The sequence below is a fragment of the Parasteatoda tepidariorum genome, chromosome 6 (genome assembly GCF_043381705.1).
Source record: "Parasteatoda tepidariorum isolate YZ-2023 chromosome 6, CAS_Ptep_4.0, whole genome shotgun sequence".
Taxonomy (NCBI): Eukaryota; Metazoa; Arthropoda; class Arachnida; order Araneae; family Theridiidae; genus Parasteatoda; species Parasteatoda tepidariorum.
This window is the reverse complement of record NC_092209.1, coordinates 60,408,675-60,432,568: the sequence shown is the minus strand read 5'-3', so window position 1 is coordinate 60,432,568 and position 23,894 is coordinate 60,408,675. Positions and strand designations below refer to the sequence as shown.

General features: G+C 27.8%; 1 protein-coding gene across 4 annotated transcripts in view; it reads left to right on the top strand.

The window, feature by feature from the left end:
• LOC107442892 (protein CBFA2T1) overlaps positions 1-22,939 on the top strand; it is an 86,639-nt gene extending 63,700 nt beyond the window's left edge. For all 4 annotated transcript variants that reach the window (XM_071182428.1, XM_071182430.1, XM_016056571.4 and 1 more), the window contains exons 3-10: positions 3,857-4,110; positions 6,621-6,710; positions 7,897-8,084; positions 10,517-10,752; positions 12,532-12,596; positions 14,655-14,853; positions 17,090-17,328; positions 18,338-22,939. In XM_071182428.1, the coding sequence (XP_071038529.1) occupies positions 3,857-4,110; positions 6,621-6,710; positions 7,897-8,084; positions 10,517-10,752; positions 12,532-12,596; positions 14,655-14,853; positions 17,090-17,328; positions 18,338-18,562 (1,496 nt within the window). In that variant the 3' untranslated portion in view covers positions 18,563-22,939. The remainder of the gene's footprint in view (positions 1-3,856; positions 4,111-6,620; positions 6,711-7,896; positions 8,085-10,516; positions 10,753-12,531; positions 12,597-14,654; positions 14,854-17,089; positions 17,329-18,337) is intronic.
• Positions 22,940-23,894: the final 955 nt, after the last annotated feature.

Here is a 23,894-nt window from a genome sequence, read left to right as displayed (position 1 = left end):
TAAACATCCTCAAACATACACAAAGCAGAGTTTGTTACGCATTAGAACCGGTTGAACCACTATCCTGGAAATACCACGAAAACCTCCCACAGTTAGTTTGGCGGCAAAGGGGCTCTAGCCCATGATTCGTCTACCACTGAGGATATTTCATGCCCGATGAGGATTTGTATCGACCAGCAATTGCTAGAATTCGAACCCGGTTCACCTCATTGGACGGCGAACGCTCTATCCCTTGAGCCATCGCGGCTCTCTATTTGTGTATAACGGAGATACTGATATCAGTCTTTTATCCGCCGTCCCAACCTGCCAACACATTTTTATGCCCGGTTAATTTGCAGGCCAAATGAGATGTAAAAAGATGTATCCAAGCCCGATGAATTTTGCTGTTGTCATTTTGAGAAATAGGAGCATCAACAGCTTACTCATTATGAAAATGTTGACTAAAAAGCAATACCTTATTATCCAGAATATTTTAAAAAAATCAGCTGGTTTATGTAAATGTTCAATTCAATCCAGACTTGCTGGTTATGTATATGTCAAATTCAGAATAAGAAAAAAACACTCCACATTCATCAGAAGTCCATGTCAACCTTCAACTGAATTTCATGTCGAATTTTATGTTCGCTGAGGATGTAGTAGAAATTACGCTGCAAAAAGCAGCCCTATGGTACTCTTCAAAGTATCAATGTTAAACCGATTTTTTAGAATGAACTCTTAAAATGAAACATCTCAATCTGAAATACGTGTAATCGATAAAAATTATTGCATAAACACAATAACAGGCAAGTTTATCTTGCAAACCTAAAGAAACCCAAATACTCCAAAAGCCGAACATTGCTATGAAAAATAAAAAACTCCCATAATGTCTTCGATCGTGGCTCTTCAGTCAGTTCATTCTACTGAAATATTAATCTGCTTCAGGTGTTGAGGCCCACACGATAAAGAAGCAAATCAACAACCATATTCGTGCTCAAAATTCGTCCGGCTCTTAATGGAGTTGTACATTCCATTCAAGACAATTTCATTCTTCTTTCGAAGAAAAGAACAGAACAAATCTCCCTTTTTATTTTAATTCCCACATTTTTTATTCACTTTTCCATTTGAAAACGTGCACTAACTTCCCACACATATTTTTGCTTTCCCCCCTCTCTCTTCCTTTTCAACTTCGATGATTCGTTGTCACGCGATTCAAATTGCCGATTCCGATTCTGAATATATTCATCTGTTTTTGATTTAGGGATGGAATTATTTGTCTTTAAAGAAGAAGAGAATTTTTGTTTTTATTTGTTCACCGCGAGACAATAGTCAATAAAATTGGGTGATTGAAGTATCTTATTCGGGTGCGGTGTTTTTTTATTCTAATAAAAGTTTTAAGACAAGTATCGTGTTTTCATTTCCTTTTTTATTGGTCTTTTGCAAGTTGACGCAAACTCGAGGTTTATTTTTTTTTTTTGTTGAATAATGGGTAATGCTTTAAAAAAATTTGTAAAAAAATATTTATAACTGATATTTTATAAATATTTGCAAATCGGTAATTCTCTTTTATTTATATTTTGTTAGAAAAAAAACATTACAACTGTTAATTTATAAATAATTGTAAATCGGTAATTCTTTTATACATATTTTGGAGAAAAAAATCTTGACAATTTAATTTATGAATAATTGCAAATCGATCATTCTTTTATACATACTTAATGAAAATATATTTTCAACTGTTAATTTATAAATAATTGCAAGTTGTTAATTGCAAGTTGTTAACGTACTTTGTGAAATATATTAATAACTGTTAATTCACAAATATTTGCAAATCAGTGATTCTTTTGTACATATTTTGCAAAAGATAATCATTATTAATACTTAATGAATTGGTAATGCTTTTATTAGTATTTTTCAGTTGAATAGATAAAATTTTTGGGATTAGTCTTATTTTTTTAGGGTGTGTCCAATAAAGCATAAAACGTTCACAAGAATTAGTTTCTCTGAAAAAATTATTCTTAAGAAATCATTCCATACATTGGAAGCATTTATCAAGCGATAGTGTAGATTATTTAATTTACTAATTCGACTAAAATTAGTTTTTTTACAATGTTTAGCTAATTATTTCTAATATTGAATTAATTTAATTGAATAGTTGTTATTATCAGTAGATATGTAAGACTATTCTTTTTCTTGGAATCTCACACGATTATAGATTTTTTTTTTCATTTTCGCTCCATGCTTTTTTGAATTTTTAGTTATTTCAAGTTAAACTGTACGTTTTATAACAGGGTTATTTATTTTCCCGTCGACTTCATGACGTTGAATAATAACATGCAAAATAATGTGACCTGAGCAAAAAAGTAATTAACTAAATATTGAAATGTACAAATTTTTTTTGTTAAAAAAAAGATTTTATTACTTTAGAAGAAATGAAGTGGAATTTTTTTACGCAAAAACATATTCAATGCCCCCTTTTTTAAAAGGTTCGAATTCGTATTATATGAACAAATGTATTACATAATATGAATTTGTAGACGAAAATGTTATTTTTCACGAACATATAAGCGGCTGGTAATCTATTCATTAGTTAGTTTATTTTTGTCAGGTTTTTTGAAGCTCAATGTTTAAAAATTCGAAAAAAATTGGAGTAATTTTTGATCCTAGTGACTTGTGCAATATGGATCTTTTTGTCTTTTGTGCAAATAAACCTCAACCAACAAACTATAAATTCAGGGGATTTATATAATTATTCTTTAAACCTGCAATCTGTTCCTGAGTATTAGCTTTTGTATACAGTGCTCAAACTGAAAAACTAAACAACTTTTAATCTATTGGTCATATTTTATCATACTAGAACTAATCTCAACACATTGTTGACCGGTGACTAATTAACTCTTTTCATGCCCTAACATTGGTAACTGATCATAAGTTGAGTCGTTATTGCACATATAATGTCGAGTTAACTCGTCATGGGTCAATAACGTTTGGGTATGAAATCAATATTTAGAATGCTTTAATTTACTTTCATATCCATAACCAGTTTGGGTATGAAATCAATATTTAGAATGCTTTAATTTACTTTTATATCCATAACCAGTTTGGGTATGAAATCAATATTTAGAATGCTTTAATTTGCTTTTATATCCATAACCAGTACATAACTTTTAAAAATTATTATTCATGTGGAATTATCAGTGAGCAAAAAAAATTGTAATATTGAGCAAATATATTTTGATTCGCTAAGAAAGTTCCAAGCTATAAAAAAAATATGTATCTTGTGAATTACATGTGTAAATATGTAATTCACAAAAATCATTTATTTGGCTAAATTTACGTTTTCGTATGGTAAGGATGGTCTTCACGAAATGCTCTATAATTTTTAAGACTATCTCAAAAAATGTTTAATGAATTTTTCTAGCTAAAGAAAGTATTCTTATCACTTTTTTATTAAGCTTGTGAATTGTAATATTTTGTACATTCTTGCAACCAAAAACTTTAATTATGAAGTTTATAGATATTTTTTTAATGAATTAGTGATCGGTATAAAAAATTAAATCCGTCTAATGATACGTTCTGACTCTAAATGGTTAAAGCAATACTCACATTCCCTTCTTTATTTTATCAAACTTTTAAAATCAAGAGAGTTAGGTGATTATTTATCACACATAGCCTTAACTGAGAGAAAAATACTGTAGTTTAGGATGGAGATATCAGTTCAGGTTCTGTCTTCGCCTTTAATTAGAGTTCAAAATCGTATAATTTAGCAACTCTGAATTTTACATATATTTTATCCGTGAATACGAACATTGTTATTTGAGAGCTAATAAAAATAACAGACGAGCCAATAATTTTAATATCAATTGTAAATATTTTGTAGGTATGAATGGCTCGCATTCGCCTCATTCAAGTACTCCTGCAGGACGAACACCATCCCCACCAAGCTCAGCCTCATCCGTCAATTTACCCCCAACGGCAACAACTGTCAATGGTCCACCACCCGAACTTGGCATTGGTATTAATGTCAGACCGCTCAATAAATTGAAAAGGTTTCTCACTACTCTTCAACAATTTGGAGCAGATATATCCTCTGATACAGGAGATAGAATGCACACTCTGATATTGGGACTTGTGGTAAGCCTATTTTACTGCACCGTTTGAAAAAAAAAAAATGAAAGCTATAGGTACTATATTTTTATGACAAAAATATATAGTCCCCTCTGCTAAAGTGAATTCATTTTTTTTCCCTACTGATTTCTCTGCTTATTTTTTGTTGACATGGCATTTTTCCTGGCTTGTTCTTTTTAAATCATTTACGAGGTGTCATTTTGACAATGAGTTTTTATAACCGTCGTTGAACAGCCGACCCAATTTTATTGTTTTACGACAACTAATGTTCTAAATAAATACACAAGTGGGCGACCTTTGTGCTGAAATACAAACTAAGGTAAACAACGTTTAAGAGCACAAAAAAAAAAATTCCATTTACCCTTCCCTCCTATTCGCCGTTGCTCTAACCCCCTTGTGACGTCACCTTTCTCTATATATTTACCCTGTTTTTCTCTCATTTCTTTCTGTTGCACTGATGAAGGTTGCAATTTGAGCATCCGAAACAGCTGTCTGCATTTTATAAATTTTTTGTGCTCTTAAACGTTATTTACCTTAGTTTGAACTAATGTTCTACTGAGACATTTGCCTTCGTGGAACACTTTTTGAGGGAGCTAACCCATTTGCGTTACATGAATAGGAAGACCACGAGAACCTCCCACGATTGGCCTGATGGCAAGGGGACTTTAACCCATGATCCATCTACCGCTGAGGATATTTCACGTCAGCACTGTGGTCATTGCAAGCCGGATGCGAAATTCGTATCGACTGGGATTCGAACCCGGTTCGCCTCATTGGGAGGCGAACTCTCTATCCCTTGAGCCCTCGCGGTTCTTTGACAATGAGTGTCACATTCGAGAGCTCGGAGCATATCGACATTTCCTTCATTTCAATTATGAAGCAAATGAAGTTTTTACTTGCATGTAAGATATGCCCTGCAGAATAAAAGGTATAATATCAAGGGTTATAAAATAAGTCAGTATATATGCATTTGACAATTCTTTTTAATTCTATTTGTAGTTATACCCCATTTCGTTCTCTTCTTACCTTGATTTGTTGATTTACCTTGGTTCTTGATCAAGAATTTCTCTTGCTTTCCTTTTTATTTTTAAAATCATGAGAATCAGAAATTCAGAATCAAAAATCTATATACGCCCAACGTTTATTGCGGGTCATAAAAATAAAGTATGTTTATTTGATGATTATGTTATGTAAAATAAATATACCTGTTTATTAACATCATTTATAGAAAGCACACTGCAAGTAATTTTTCACACAACTTTCTGTTTACATTTTATGCAAAAGACATTTATTTTTACTTAAAAATTATGTAAAAAATAAGAAAATTCGCTTATAAGTATAAGAAGAAGTTTAAGAGAAAGTTGTTTTTCAGTTCAAGTACAACACAAAATAATAATGTAGTTTGAAGTTAATATTCTTGAGTTATCATTAATGTATAGAGATTTATGCTCTAAAAATGTGAGAATGAATTTCCTGTTTCACCACAAATAAGATGGTATGGCATTTTAAACCAAATATCACGCCTAACTTTCGCAACTTTATTTTTCTAGCTAGATTGTGTTTTATATGTTTTAAGAGTAATTGTTAGGTTGTTGATGCCCAAAATATTTGTTTTAAGACATTCTTTAATTTTTTCATTGGTATTTGCTTAAATTTGGCCTCTTACTTCCGACAATAATGCTAGAAATATATAATTATTTGTCTTTAAGAAATCAATTTTTATCAGTTATTGTTGCTCTGATAACATGAAAGCAAATATTATCATTTATAATGATACATATATGCTATCCATAAGTTGCTATATAAAGCAGTGGTAAATTCGGTCATTAACTTCAACGTTTTTGAGTTTAATTTGTGACTAAAAATATTTCATAAGAGACTTATATTATAAATTTACTTTCTAGTTTCTAAGGATAAATTTGCATTTTTGTATTTTCAGTCCATCAGTCCGTTTCATCTCTATTTTTATTAATTATGCTTGTTGTAGAGCGTATTAAAAATTTAACTCAAAATATTTTAAATTTGACATATTTTATGCTTTTTCTCGTATTCATATTTCTCTTCACTCCGAACTGGAACATACTGCCTCTATCATGGCTTTTTATTTCACTCTATTTGTGACAAGATAATTTGCCTCTTTCTATGTCTTTTCTATTGTTTTCTACTCGGCTTGTGCCAAGAATTTTTAGGTCTTCCACTTTTTCCACTGCCCTGAGGGTTCTATCAATCAAAAACTTGTTTTACTTTAAATTTTTCAGGTTTACGTAGAACATGACCAATCAATTTGCGTTTTTTAATTTCCAGATCAATCTGTTGCTATTTTGCTTTTCTAAGGATTTTTCTTGTGTATATCCTCAACTTTTCAACTTTTCTCTAACAGAATCACCAATTTACTAAGGAATATTATTGATATTAAACAATGATATATTTTTCGTCAATCAAATACTAGTTTATCACTCTATCAATTTTGTGTATGGTTATATGTTTCCCAGATTATGAAATTATTTTCTTTTCAGAGTTCAACATTTTCAATTGAAGAGTTTCATCAAAAAGTTCAAGATCTAACAAACTATCCATTAAGGCCATTTGTCGTTCCATTTTTGAAGGTATGGATAAATTTAAACAAAGCTGACTATAAATTTTTAAACTTTGAATGACTTAAATCAGGAATGCTTAAATAATATTTTTGTTTCATAAAGTCCACTGTTATTTTCGGATTCAGTATTTTTTCATTTTTTTTTTCTGATTCAGCATTTGATTAAATTGTGATTTTAAGTTATTATTGCAATTCATAAATAATGCGTATTACAATAATTATATTACAATTCATAGTTATTATTACAATTCATATGCACTTTCATGCATTAAATGTATAAATTCTTTTTGAAAATGAAAATGAAAAAAAAAATACATTGGGGTAGTTAACATTGGACATTGGGGCAGTGAATTAACATTTAATCGAAGGACAAAAGAAAGGTATTATCTGACAAATCACAGTACAGGAAGTCCCAAGTAATCAGCAACAAGACAGATTTGATGGTGGGAGGAAACAGTGAAGAGTTGGAAGACGATTATTAAAATCGCCTCCAAGTTTCAATCTGTTTTAATGTTTATTACGTCTGCCTTCCCCTACTGTACTTCCTCTATTGAAAAATTTTGATACCACTTTTATTTTTTCCTCGATTAAATGTTGAATTGTGACACCCAATGTATAAACCATTTGTTTTGATTTTGGATAGGGATTCTAAAAATATCTATTAAGAGTGGTCCTTGCGGAACACCTTGTATATTGCTTTGACACTTTTGTAACACTTTTTGGTAAATAAAATATCCTTTGTCATCAGTATTTGAAAGCTGTAATTGTATTTTCTTAAGAGTTAAATACAAAAAGTAAATCAAAATGGTTAGTGTTGCGCAATAAGTTTGTTCTTGGAAAATACTGATGAAATTATTGTCATAAAATCTTGATTTTAATTTAATTGATTTTGATTTTAATTTAAAGTTTCTTTAAAACTATTAAAAAAATAATTGGAAAATATTTTTGACAATCATGTAGAATAGATTAAAAAGTAAGTAATAATGGAGTATTTGTAATAATCAATTGAAATTTCTTAAAAATATTTAGCAATAATAATTTAATAAAAAGATATGAATTGATTTAAAATGCTTTTAGTAAAGTATAAATTTTATGAAAAAATAGTTTTCTTAAGCACCTCTAATATTGAAATATCTTCCTTAAATACCATTAATATCGAAATATCTTTTTTAACTTATTGAATATAAACTTTTTAGGCTAACCTTCCACTGCTGCACGCAGAGTTGCTTCATTTTTCTCGCATCGCCAAACAAACACCTCAACAGTACATCAGACAACACGAACAACTGATCATTGATACAGGATCACATACAAGCGGGGAACCATTTGAAATTTTCCAAACAGACGCCAAAGAATCTCTAAAACGAAGAACACCACCTGAAACGTGAGTAAAAAATAATCATTGATTTTAATACTTTTATAAAAATGCTATAACTCAGCAGTCTACTTTTATATGTGTACTCAAACGTTTCCCGAACTTTCGTTTTAACTAATATATATTTTGCAGTATGGCGTATGTGAATAAATTAAGGATCTGTAATGTAGCTCCTTGGTGCATTTTAATTTTTTTTTAATTTTTATTTTTTACTCTAATAAGTAAGAAGGAACAATTGAAGAGATTATTTGATGAATTTTTAAAAGGTGAAAAATGTGTGATTATTGTAAAAAAAAAAAAAAAAAATCAGGAGATTTTTGTTTTTATCTCTATAACTTGAACCAACGTATACAAAGATTTATTAGAAGTACTTAATGTTTTATACTATTAGCATACCATATAGTTGTACTATTGTTAACAATTTGAATTTTCATTAGAATATCCTTAAAGTTTTCCTCTAACACGCTTCCTCTAGCACTCAATATACTTAGGAGAATTTTTTTCTCAAACTGGTCTATTAACAGCGGAGAAAAATCAAAGCAATTTATCAAAATATCTTACATATAGTGTGCTTTATTTAGAATTTTTTCCCCCTAAATACTGCAAATTTGGAATTAATTAATTTGCTGGCTACATAAAATGAAACTCAATTTCACCATATTTTGGTATTTTCCTTAGCTTTAAATATCAGTAGAAGCTTGCACTAAAAATAGTTGTTTTGAAGAAACAAAATTTTTTAGGTATTATTAGGTAAATTATTAGGTGTTTTTAAAGCTCTCAAGTGCAGGCCAAGGTAGATATTTACCGTAACAAAAATATTTAACGCATTAAGTAGGTTATTTTCTGACATTTTATACCGCCAACCAAATTTAAAAAGGCAACATGAAAAAAATGAACTTTAATTAAGTCAAATAAGCTATTACGTACCTAAATAAGTTGATACTTGAAAAAGACATGCATAAGTCTTCCTGATACACCGAAACCAAGTTGCAAAGAAAACATGGCGTTGTAAACAAATATCGTTCATTTTACAGTCACGTAAAAGTTTTTTGTCTTTTATCAAATTTTGGTGCCGTCAGTTGCTCCATGAAATATTTACCATCATATTTCACAATTTCTGGTGTCACTAAAATAAAATGCTCTTTCATTTAGCTAAGCTTTAGGATAATGAGCTTTGCATCAAATACTGGTTAAAGATTTACCGAGTATTTTACAGTGTCATTACTGGCATAAGGAACAACTTTGAAATCTCCCGTCGATATCTTATAAACAATCATGAAAATGGAAATATTTTGCCCAATATCATTTCGTGAAAACCCAAAAATTATATAAGGCTTAATTTTCTTAGTTGAAATTAAGTACCGTGACTAATACAGACTTGGAGTTAAAACTGTAAGGAGGAAGAGAAAGTCTTAAGCATTTCCACACATAGAATATCATAGCAATGTACTGCGGATAATAGCACAATAATATGAACTTCTATATTAATTTAACTGCATATAAAAAAATTGCATTAGGGTGACCGGAAAGTAATGTCGTTTCGGTGCATTTGATATTTGTTATTCAGATTTTATTTTAAATCAATAATGAATCGAAAGGGATCGGAAAAAATGATTTGGTTTTTAAAACTAGCGAATATTTAATGCGCCGAAACAGCATTACTTTCCTGCCCCGCTAATATTATCTGAATAAAAAGGCGTGTTTGATTTCCACAGTCTGAAAAAAGGAAAAAACCTACAATTGCCTTTTAAATGTCGATTATCAATTACCTTTTAAATGTCTATTATCAGAGCCAAATTTAGTTGATGTTGAAAGATTTGTAAGATTAGTAAATTCTTTTTTTTTTTCCTTTTAATTTTTAGTTACTCTTATATTTCAATGAAATTTGCTTTTTATTTAACTTTATAAATAAATAATTCTGTATTAATAACAAATAAAGCTTCTACTTCAATATAAAAAGAAATACTCAATACAAAGTAATATAAATATATGGTTTTACAAACAGTTTCTAAATCGTATCAAATTAGCAAAGAGATCACAAAGTACTGAAATAGCCATTTATATGTTTCAGTACAATGTAAGCAAGAACTGAGGGTTTTTAGTACTTGCTTATTTATACTTTTTAATTTGTTTTTACATCAGTGCAATGTAATATATAATATATAATTGCGAATACAATACGTAATTTCTAATAGGTAATTGCAGTTGCGTTTAATAAATTGCAACTTATACAATTGTATTACGAAAAGTCTTATATTAAAGGAATATATCATAATAATTATTATTTTCTAATATTATTATTATGTCACCAATATATGATATTTATTATATATTGGCGATAAATTAAGCTAAAGCATTTTGGATACATTAAATTATGCAGTTATAGAATAATAAAAATATAACAAAGAAATTTATGCTAATAAAAATACTTAATTTTTTAGACGATCAAGGGAAAATGGTTACTCAGATAACAGTTCTGACGGGCCACCTCCCGCAAAACGCCAACAAACACTGCCCAGTCCTACTTTAGGAGCTCGAATGAGTCCAGCAGGGGCTCCTAATCATTTACCGCCTAGTCTTAACTTCAGGTTCGAAGAAGGCCTCTATAGAGACCGAGAAAGAGATAGGTATGAGAGGTACGATCGCTATGACAGAGAGTTGTGCAGACCTTACTACGGTAAGCATCATTATAATTTTAGTTGTTTGTTTGATACATGATTGTAAAGGAATTTATATCAATTTCTATAACATTTCTGTTCTTAATTTAATTTAATGCAGAGTTCTGTGGCTTTTAACTTTGTCTATAGTCTGATTCAAATTGTTCTTATTTTACATTTTTTATTCATCCGAATGTTATGCAATGTATTCAGCACAAATTTTTTTTTATGGTCCAATTTGCTATCTTGATACATTTATTTTGCTGTTTTGTGATACATTTATTTTGTTGTCTTGAGATACATTTATTCTGCTATTTTGAGATACATTGCTATTTTGAGATACATTTGTTTTGCTATTTTAAGATACATTTGTTTTGCTATTTTGAGACTCATTTACTTTGCTATTTTGAGATACATTTATTTTGCCATTTTGAAATACAATTATTATATTGAGATACGAGTAATTTTTGTAAAACAAACGTCCCTTAGGATAATTTTTAAACATATTATAAGATAAATCCTGTAGAAAAAAGAGTTCAAGTTGTCAAATTGTTAGATTTTTAATGTTTTCATTATTTAAAATTAAATTTTATATGTTAATAAGCGATTGATTTTATAAGCAAATTTCATTGGTGTACATGATTTTGCAATGAAACTACCCTATGTCCCCCTCTCGTCAAACTTTATATCAGTGAAATTTTTAATTCCAAAATGAACTAGGTTTTATATTTGCTTGAAACATTTACAAATAAAATGTTTAATTTTGGATAGGTTTTATATAACATTATTTAAATGCATCTTATTAACGTACAAAAGAAATTTATCACTTTCAGATCAAAAGTTTATTTGAATGTTTTGATCAGTAAAATAAAGTGCATTTTACAAGTGCCAATTAAAAAACATTTGCAGTATACGTAGAACACGTGTTTATTAATAGTTTTAATAAAGCTTCTAAGCTTGCAATTTAAAATTTCATGTTGTTTGAAACAGAACACGAGGATAAATGTTAATTAAGTGGGTAAGATTCTAAATTTTGAATCACAATAACTTCTAAAAAGTCAATATTTATATGAATCATAAATTTATTGAAATTGATTTAGTAAATGCTCGTGCTATCAGCTTTAATATTAATTCAAATAAATAATTAGTATGTCTGATAATATCCTATTTGGTTTTGAGCATTCCTAGCTGTCGAAAAGTAAAACAAGTTTCTGTTGACTTTTTTTGAAAATCTCCTGCCACACAAATGTTCTACATCAATCAAGATATTTACTGCACCATCAACGTAAATCGCACCATCATCGTGCAACAGTGACTAAGGTGAACGTGATGAAGAAATGTTAGCTACTTTCTGAAATGATATTAACTTTTACAACTACTTAATCTAATTTCTTAAATCGACAATCCGACAACCTTAATGTTGTGCATGCACATTGATTAATGCTAATATTGTGACGGTATTAGAGAACTGAGAATTATTATTTATGTTTGAGGCTTCGTATCTGGGGAACAATCATTTTTCGGATTTTATGTCAGTGAGAACTTTTGATCAGAATGTTTTGAACTACGACGCATTAAAGCTTTAGTCAATTTGACTGAGAATAAAATTTCCTAAGATATGTGCGAGGTCCTTTCTTTGGCTTGCCACATACCTTGAGTTAAAGGAACTTCATGCAACAAGAAGTTTAAATAGTTATGTAATTTTTTGAGCAAGTCTGAACTTTCAATCACATTTTATGAAATAATTTATATTTATTACTCACACATTTATTACAACGTTTCATATTCCTTTTTTCCAGGCTCAGTGCATCGCGAATTTCCTGATGATAGGGATATGGAAGATGAATGGAAAAACATACATACGGTAAGATAGAATTAATTTTATGCTTTAAAATACTTATAAATATAATAATGGTAAAATAAGAATTATGCAAAATTATTTCATATGATGTATGATGATGGTGGAAAACTTATTTATGTATCTTGTTGAAGCTGATTCGAGATAAATTCTTTGATGTAAAATTTAGATTATTCTTTTACAATACAAATCTACATTATATGTAATATAACGTTATATGTAATATAACGTAACGTATGTACATTACATGTAATATAACCTAGTCAATATAATGCAGATTATATTACTTAATGTATAACGTAGCGAATATGTAATATGTATGAAATGCACAGGATTGATTTTTTTCCCGTTTTGAAAAGAATAAAATAAACTCTACAAATTGAATTAAGAGTAAAATTATTTTATTTTGTATTATTTTGCTATGATATTATTATTAATATTAATGTAACATGATGTTTTCGTTGAATATGAATTTCAAAGTAATAATTCATACTTAAACTGACTAACACTTTATTGTGTTATAAAAATTAAAAATGTTTTATATTCACATATTTTGATCAAACAAGTTCGAAACAAAAATAATAATTAACAAGTGAAATATTTTTTTTATTAAAATATACTACTCATAAAAAGTTTAAAAAGACTTTGATCTGAAATTCTTTATTAATTAAGAATTATTAAACAACACGATTAAAGTTTAAAAGAGAGTATTTGCTGATGAAATTATTTAAATAATTTTTTTTTCATAAGCGAATTATCTTCATATGCACTGATACATTAAATAAATGCTATAATATCTACTTTGACTATGCATATTGTCTACCTATTTTGACCTCGTACTTATGATGTATAATAATTCATAAATAGTTTAAACTAAATTTAATATTTTTTTGTCATTGTTGGATGACTAATATGGACATACTGAGTACATTGTATACAGAAAAAAAAATTATCTTCCTTTGTTTATATTCAAAATATTATAAATGCTTTTAATATAATTATTTTTATTAAAAGGACATAGTTTATAACACTAACATGGGAAACTATACCAAAATTTTCTTAAAACTGCATTTCATTATCTAACATAATAATTTGAAATATATATATAAAATTTGAAATATAAAATTTACTTTAAATGCAATTTTGAAATATTCAAATCTCTTGACTTTGTTAAAATCTTTTGTACATTAGAAAATTGTACAATAAGTATTTAAACAAATTACAAGATGTTGTATAATTTAGATCAGTATATTTCTACTATTTATGATTTGAAACACCATATTTTTACTATATATAATTTGAACCCGCACAATTTTAAAATCTAAATAAGTAATGATACAAAACATCCAAAAACTAATGAAATGGCCTAATGATCTTATTAGGTTAAAATTAAGTATGGAATATAGTTTGAAAATTTTGGAGTAGTATTAATAGAATATTTAGCTTGAAGAAGATGATTAACACCAAGTGAGGAATTGGTTATTCATGGGAGCTCGAAAATGTTGATGATTTATAAATTTATCAAAGCTGTTTTAATAAAGAATCATGTTAGACAAATAATAATTTTTTTTGAAAATATAGAATTCTATCAAAATACAATTTAATCGTGATTTTGTGAAGTGAGCAAAATAAAAAATGGCCCATCCTAAATGTCTTTTGATCTAATAATCAGATCTTCACATTTTAGGATTCATCCAATCTGGTTTTTGATTATTTTAATCCACTATTTGTTCTTTCTGACTCAAATACTTAGGTGGAGCTAGGAAATGTTTTTTTTCTTAACTTAAATATCAATTTACGACATCTGTCGATAGTTTTCCTTTGACATAATTTTTAAAACAATTCTTAAAATCTCTATTGAAGGTCTATTCAAAACAGCCCACAATTTTAAGTTTATCTGTTTCATCTTTTTATATGTTTAATGTAATTATTGAATGTAATTTTTACTGCAACTATAAATATTTGCTATTTAATGTATTTAACCTCTGTTATAACTTGTGTCTAGATCAATAACGAAATATATTTTCATTTCAATAATCAAAATGGCATTCGATCCTTTTTTAGATGCTAAACTGTATACTGGGGATGGTTGAAAAAACAAAACGGGCGCTTGCAATATTACAACACCGAAGTTACTCTGAGAGGCAGGATGTGTCCCTATGGAGGAGCAGGCATATTGACGGAACTGAATTTGATATCAAAAAGAGAGCGGCGGACATATTGCCACACTACAAATCAAATGAAGATGTCAGGAGAAGGCCTGGTAAGGACGGTGTACTTATTGTTATAATATGTTTTCCTTTTTATGAGGTTAGTTATATAATTAATTATTGCTCATAATAATTAACTGGCTGGAGATTATGTTTGATGATTTGATTTTGTTTAATGTTGTCAGGGGTCTGTTTAGAAGAAATTTGGGTCCGTTAACGGACCCTTCACAAAATATCTTTTCATAAAAACGGACCCTTCACAAAGTAATTTTATCTTTTAATCGGACCCTTCACGAATTTGTTTATCTTCATTATTGTTTTGTTAATCGAATAAGCCCTTCCCAGGAAGGGGGGGGGGGAGAAAGACAGATGTGAACGAACTAAATTTTGTCTTCGGCAGACGCTTCTTTCTTTATTCGTCCGAAATGAATATTCTGCGTTCAGCAGTATAGGCTAAATACCAAATATTTGCACGTTGCATCGCTAATTCAGTAACTGCAATTGCTGTTTATTTTTTAAAATGTAATTCTTTTGATTATAATTTTGCAGTGTTGAGCATAATCTTGTATGTCTTTACAATCGAAAAACTCATTGAAAAGTTTTTTTGCAATAACGGACCCTATTTGCACAAATTCACAAAAGCGGACCCTGGTTGAAAGAATGTGACTTAACGTTTATTTTATATTCACAAATTACGAGTAATTTTTTCACAATTTTACAAAAACGGACCTTTCATAAAATGTCTGGACGGATCCCTGGTTGTTGTATCTTATTATTCTGAAGAATGCATAGGATAATTATGAATATTATTCATAATAATTAACTAGCAAAAGCAAAAATTAAATTAACATTAAGGAATCATGACATGAATTGAAACATAACTTTTAGTAAATATTCATTATTTTCCCTTATTTTTTTACATAGAACTATCTTTGAAAAAAGGGATTTTATAATTGTGTGCAAAATTTTTCGTAATTTTCTTAAAAAGTTCTCGAGATAGAGCGAAAATCGCAAAAAAAAAAAAAAAAAAAAAAAAAAAAAAAAAAAAACGAAATCGACAATAAGGGGTCTACGCTTATGATCTCTCTCCTGACTATTGGGATAATATTTTCCAGTCTGCGGCTACCCTACTCCTATGTTTTAAGGGTAAAAAAAATATGCTTATTAAGAGAAAGTACTTTTTGTTCTGATTTTGTTATTTAAAATATTGGCTGTTCTAAATAATTAGTAAAATTGAAGTCACCCCCCTTAAATCATTAAGAATGAATCCAGTTACGTGAAAATCAGATCATTAGAAGAAGTTATTCCGGGTCTTGTGTTTTTTTCCGCTTTGTACCTATCCATTTGTAATGCATTCATGCAAAGAAACAAACTTGATTACTTAGAGAGTAGCCTTTGCAATCATTCTAGAATTCATAAAGTAAAACTGTTTTAAATAAAATGATTATGCTCATTTTCCTAAAACTTGTATAATGTCATGTTCTTTCAATGAAATTTAATAATTGATTGTGTAAAACATGAAATGATTTTTTGATTTATATCAGGACTTTTTTGTTGTGTGCATCTAAGATTCTATGTGAGAATTATGCCATATGTTTTACAGAATTCGCAGATAGCTTTGTAAATTCAAATTTTTGTATAAGTTTGTTAATCTGAAAATATTTATCATTTAGTTTTTAAAATTTTTAACAAATAGCAAACTTTCAAAGCTTTTTTTTATTAAGGAATTTTTCTTTTTCTGTTTTTTTTTTTTTTTAAAATCAAACTGATCTAAATGTACATTGAAATAAAAACAACCCATCCAAATATAGCTCAATCTATGGCACTATAAAACTCAAAATATTTCAATTGTAATATTGATTGTGGCATTTCTTGTATTGCATAAAAGCAATTTAGTTGACAGATTTGAATTTAAAATCATGTGAACTTTAATGGAACATTCCTATTGCTTAATGTCAAAAGGAACACGTCAAAATTCCTACCACTGTCCAACCCCTTTACCATGTGTAACCACCTACCGTTATTTCTCAGTTGCCAATATCTTTTGATTTTGTTGTTAACTAGCCCGTTTTTACATACTTACTGCCAGATGGTATCGTGCCTTTTAATACAAATAAGTTTTATCTCTATGTATTCTAAAAAGGAGTTTAAAATAATCATATTAAAGTGTATTTTTATATTATGAATTAAAGTTTTTGCAAATACCTAATGTTCATTAATAGAAGTGTGCTTGTTACTAATAGCACATTTACCATTCATCCGATAATCTAATCATGCACATCATTGCAGCTGAAGGAATTGTAGGCCAGCGAACGTCCTCTTTATTGCCCTTACCAGAAGATGCTGTGCACGAGGTGAAACGTCAAGCGGTTGCTGAACTTCAAAAAGCAGTGAGCGCAGCAGAGAGTAAAGCAACTGAACTGCTGGCTGCTGAGAGAGCGAAGATTGAACGTATGCTTTCGGAAGCACGACGACAAGCGGCGGAGGAAACCATGGCAGCTATCAATCATCAAGATGAATCAACGGAGGTAAAAAAGAAATCACTTTATCCCCTATTTTTCCCCTTTAACGCTGTTTTTCGAAGATCTGTCGCCAAGGGAAAGAAAAAGTGCCTTCCACTTGAAGCAATGCGATGCTTTTGAACTAGATGTATAATCTTGCCGCTAAGAAGTATCTGGGCTTTAGAATGGACAAATAACTTAAATACTTTAAATGTTATTAAAAATCGCCAATTTGGTGACATTTATCAATCTATATGAAAATTATCAAAATCACTGCCTTATTCTCAGTTTATCACTGACATTTAAATTATCACTGACACTTAAATAACACTTAAATTTAAAAAAAAGCATGGATGAAGCGATTTACAAACTAAATATACAAAAAAAAAATTCTTTTTATATGCTGCACATTTCAAACATGATAAACTACATATGCAACCTAAGCTAAAAAGCACAATATTTTTAATAAACCGAATTAAAGTTTTTAAATTGTTTCCCATAAATCTATTAGACGTAACAAATACTTCTTATTGCTTAACAGATTAAATTTAACTATAAAAGATATTAAAGAAAAATAAATAAAATCTTTTGCTAACCGTCAAAATTGGGAGAAATACTTTTCTTCAATGCACCGTTTTCCTATTAAATATGTTTGGGAGATATGAGTTTGTATGCAGAGAAGATAGCAGGTTCAAATGTAAACTAATACATTTAAACTTGCTAATGTTACCATTACTAACCTTACTAAACCGATGATACCATTACTAAACTAATGTTACCGTTACAATCTTTTAGAACAACCTTACATAAGTATTAAATATAAAAAAATTGATTTATATATGATTCATACATGATTTATACATGAATCATCAATGATTCATGTACAATTTAGTATTAAATATAAAAAATTGATTTATATACGATTCATACATGATTCAGCATGCATGATTTATGCATGAATCATCAATGATTCATGTACAATTTAGATATATGACTATCATTTTATTGAAATTTCAATGCCAACTTTGTTTTTCAGAGTTGCTGGAATTGTGGAAGGAAAGCAAATGAAACTTGTTCTGGTTGCAATATAGCACGGTATTGTGGCGCATTTTGCCAACACAAAGACTGGGAAAATCACCACAGAGCATGTGGCACATCTTCATCTAGTAACCATGCGTCTCCGTCGTCAACGCCACCTGTCGGTAAACAAAGCCCACCTGCAAGGACAGTCGACGGGCCGAAAACAGAAGCTAAAAATTGACACTCGATTTCCAAATTTGGGCATTACAGCTCCCACTAAAGAAAATTTAAACGATTCGAGCAATTGAAAATTTGAGAATACTCTTGAAGTTGTAGCGCAAAGGAAAGAGAGCTATAATTTTGAAATAACTAATCATATTTTTGCTGTACAAAAGCCTTAATCATCATAAAATGATTTTAGCCGAAAACGGAATAATAAGCAACATTTATTTTAGGTAAATAATAAATTGATTTTTGAATTTATTTGACTAGTGATTCTGATTTGAAATTAAATACCACAGCACAGCCAAAATAAGATCAAACAGGCTGGATGTTTTACTCCTATTTTTTATTTGGAAAAAAAAAGGAAAAAAAAAATTGTAGAAAACGTTTTATATCCAAAAGTGATAATAATCAGGCATCGTTCTTAGTTATTTTCAAAATTGCAGCTCACAACGTTGAGAATATAAACCAACTTCATGCTCAAAGAAAACATATTGATCGTAATAAAAGATATAGAGGAGTCATATTTCAGATCTTCAAAGGAATATAGACCTGAAGCTCAAACATTGTAGCAAACTTGTTTAAAAAACGAGTCAATCATAATGTTGATGATTAAAGCGTGATATATAAATCCAAACTGATTTGCTACAAATTGTGTTGGATTGATGGACTACATAAATAACTGCGACTACTTTATAAAAGACTTTATTGTTAAATTCAATTACCGATTGTTGATTGTGTGTTGTGCTCTATTATGCTGCTAGTCAAGATATCAATTATTATGTGTAATTTTAAAGACCTTGATGTTTTATAAAAATTAACAAAAAAGCTATGTTAGTTGTGATGAAAATGTTACGTATTGTTTTGAGAGTGTTTTGTAATGAGTTGCTTGTAGGGAAACTTAAATTTTAAGGGTTTAAAATCAGAAGCATTTTAAAATTAAGTACAAGCAAATTTCATCAGTGAAACGTACATTGCTATTGTTACTGTTAAATTTTGTACTGTTTATGAACTCTTATCTTTTAGTTTTTTTTCCGTCATATTTTTTTGAAGATTACATGCTGAGGTGCCAACTATTACCGTTTATTTGTAATTATTACTATTAAATAGTTACGTTTGAGTGATCGAAATTTCGGTTTTTGAGAATTTCTGTAATCTGCTTAAAATATAGCTGCCAAGAATAATTAAATTTTTCAAACTTGTAACTAAACTACGATAATTTTTCTTTCTAATCCGCAATTTATTTTGAAAACAATACATGAAAAACTAAAGGATTTGATAGAAACAAATAATTTCCCCATCAAACAAACTATTCTCAAGCTTAACTCGAACCTAAAATGCTGCGAACAAAATTATTTATAGGTTGAAATGCAGGATGATCAAGCAATAAGTGATAATTCTAATTTAAATAAAAACTTGAGCAATGATTCTCAGTAATTAATTTAATGTTATCATTTTATAATGATGAGGGAAATTTCTATGTTGTATAATTTCTAATTTAATTTTAATAGTTAATTAAATTAAACAATTAATTTAATAATTAATTAAATTTCAATAATAATTAATTTTTTTCTAAGTGTTACTTTTTTTTATTTAATACTCGCATAATATTGCTAAAACTACATCCCTATATAGAATTAAGTATATACACTTTAAAATTATGCTAATTTAAATTTTGTGAATGTTAATTGTACATATTTCTGTGATTGTACTTCTGATTGCTGGTAACTAGTTTGGAAAGTTGGTACCACGGTACTTATTTCAAAATAAAATTCGTACATTACATGAACTCTGATTTAATTTTAGTTTAAATTCAAAGCTCTCAGAAAACTTATGAGAGGTTAACTTGTAAAATAAAAGGAAAATTATATGAGTTTTTGAAAAGTGGATGATTACATTTTAAAAATTTAAAAGAAAAAATAATAAAGAATAAACTTTTTAGGTATTTTTGAGAAAATATAGAAAATTTCACAAGAAACGTTTTCTTTCAAAATAATTCAATTAAAGAGTTTTGTTGACGTTGATTAATTACTTTTAAGTATTTAAGTATGATTTACTTGAGAGAAATTTAAAATATTTCTTTAGTCTCTTATTTTAGTCAATTATAATCCCAACTAATTTTTTAGTCAATTTAAATATTTTTAATATTACGCAAGAAAACAGTTATTTAGAAGAAAAAAAATCACCAAAGATTTTTTTATGAAATTTTTCATTATAAATAAACTTTGAAACTCTTAGGTTTTAAATATATCTAGTCAGATTTATTTATAAAATTGCAAAAATTTTTATAAAATATTCTAAATATTTTTTTTTCGAATGTAGAGTATTTTTCACAAGTATTATGTTATATTAGCAAACATTAGGTATATATAAAAAAAAAATTGTTAACAGTTTTTTTCTTCAAGTCTTTCAAAATGTATTTTTCTGTAGAAGCTATTAACAAACTATATTTACATTTTCCTGAGTATTTACCAAAGGCTGATACAACCAATTTAACATTTATTTGCATTACTTCTGTACTGAATGTTTTGTACATTCTCAAGGTGTAGGCGAAAGTCTACATTGATGTGTGTAAGTTCGATGAATGTTACTTTAGATATTTGTAAACAATGTAAGATAATGCATTATTTTGTACAAAGTTGTAATTTTTGTTTATAAATTAATTTATTCCTTTATAAATGTAACCGGTGCTGCACTAAAACTTACCTCATGATTTTAAAGGCACAGCAATATCTAGATATCGCTTCAAAATTGGATGGGTAACAACTAGTCAAGTTAATAACAAATCACTAAACAAATGTACAAAAATGTCGACAAATGTTTAGGGTTAAAATATTGAATTAAAGCATATTTTAAATGCATATGATTTGCAAAGAGATAAATTTGGTGCAAAATTATATACAAGTATTATTATAAGAATTGTATATTTGATGGATTTTAAATGCCAAATCAAATTGTTTTCGCAAAAGTATTTTTTCTCTTCCTTCTTTATGCAGGTGCTTTACTATCATAGTGTATTAGTTGTATTTTTCAATCTTACTCAAAATCAAAATTAAATGTTTATTGAATAAAATATAGCAAAATATTTATTTCACTTGTATTTATTCTAAAGCACTAATTTTTAATGGAAGATTATCTAATTTGAATAATTTTTTTTTTATATTTCCAAATTTATTTGTATATTTTATCATATTAAAGTTGAAGAATTTGGATTATTTTATTTCTATGGTTGATATGGTTCCTATTTGAATTTTAAAATTAATTTTTGCTCAAGCAAACATTTAAAAAAGAGATTAAAATTTTTTTCTATAAGTAAGTCGCAGTTTAATAATTGATCATTGTATATAATTAATGATTATTTTTGAAGTAAATATTATCATTTAAAATAACAAACATTTAGATTTGAATTTAAATTTTTAAAAATTTAATGATGCAAATAAGTTATACTTTGTTTGTGTCTGAGTAGATTTTAATTTACATAAATTTGTAATTTAAAATTTTTTATAGCTGCAAAAATTAATGTTTCACCAATTTTTTTTAAATAATTGAAACTTATTATTTTTTAGAAATTTTTCACTATTTCGGTGAAGTAGTAATAAAGTGATAAAAATATAAATAAGTAAGATTTTGACTGCGAAAATATCATCATCATTTATGTAATTCAAACATACTTTGTTTCGTATCTCAGTTGTTTTTTATTTACATTAATTTTTTATTTAAATCTTTTTATAGCTGCCATAGAACTTATGTTTAATTAATTTTTTAAAAGAATTAGAACTTATTACTTTTTATAAATTTTTCATTATTTTGGAGAAGGGATAATAAAGTTATACAAATTCCAAATAAGTAAGATTTTGATTGTAAAAATATTATCAGTTATTTATTTCAGACATTAATTTTTAGACTAAATTATTTTTATGATTTTATTCTATAAGTAGGTGGGCAATTCAATAAATAAGTAAATAAATAAATCGTATAATATCAGTCATTAATATTTGTTACATTTTAAAACATTAATATTTATCATCAAATTAAAGAACTGGGACTGCTTTCGAGTAATTTCGTTGAAAGCGTAGTTTGTTTTCTAATTAAAATATAATTTAAGTTTGAAATTCCTATGAAATTCAAAAACAGCATATTTTAAAAAAATATAATTTAATTGAGGTTTAATATTAAATGGAAAACAGGTGGTAGGAGTTGAAATATTAAAAACAAAATATAAATCTTTTTGGATTTTGTTTCATGTCTTTCACACTTGTAATTGTTTGTTTTGCAAACTGCAAATACTGTAATATAAACCATATTCATGCTTGTTCAACGAAAATAATAATTTTTTTTTCATTTGTATAAATACGTTTGTTTAGTATTTATTGAAATAAAAGTTTTATGATGCTGACATGTTTCCTTTTATTTTATTAAATATTTCCTTAATTGTTTTTTGTAAAAATGATTTTAATAGTATTTATCTACATTATACACCAAAATAAATAATAATCACAATACTTAACTAAAATTTATATATATTACTGAAATTTACAAACGATCTTTTAAACAATATTTTATCATAATCTAAGGTAAAATATGTTTAAAATGTTTCACTAACGAAGTTGAAACTTTTTAAAAACTTAATATTTGAAAATTATTTGAATTTTTTTTAAAACTTAATTATATGCCACTTGACATATAATTTTTCCATAGAAGATTATAAAGCTGCTTTCGTTATACGATAACATTATTTTTTTTTTTTATTTAAGTTATAGGAAAGATACTCGAACTTGCAAAATTGATTAATTTGCAAATAATTGTTATTGAGTAAAACAGTTGAGTTTTACCTTAATTTGAATAAATTTAAGTTCTTAACAATTCAAAAATAATTTACTTTTTAAAAACTAAGCATTATTGAGTGAAATTCGTTTTTATTATTATTTTTTATTTAATCTTGAGTTTAAGGAAAGGATACAGAAATCAACCAAATTGTTTATCTTTTAATCTAATAAAGTTCATTCAAATTGTTTAATTTTATTTTATTATAAATGTACTTGAAAGTTTAAATATTATATAAGACATATGGGTTTAAAAAAAAACAATTTTTTTGTATTACAATACCTATTTATAGCTTTAATGTACAGTGCGCAAAATATTAGATGGAGTTCCCAGAATTACTTTTGATTTAATGATCGGAGTTTCACACACTAAAACTCAATATTAGTTGTTTGAGGGCGTGGCTAATATGTTAAATATGATAATTAATGAGTGCAAACGATATTTTAAGTTTACGAAATCAGTTATTAAAAAATACTTTCTTTGAATAAACATATGCTTTCGTAAACAAATTCTGATTCTTGAACCTA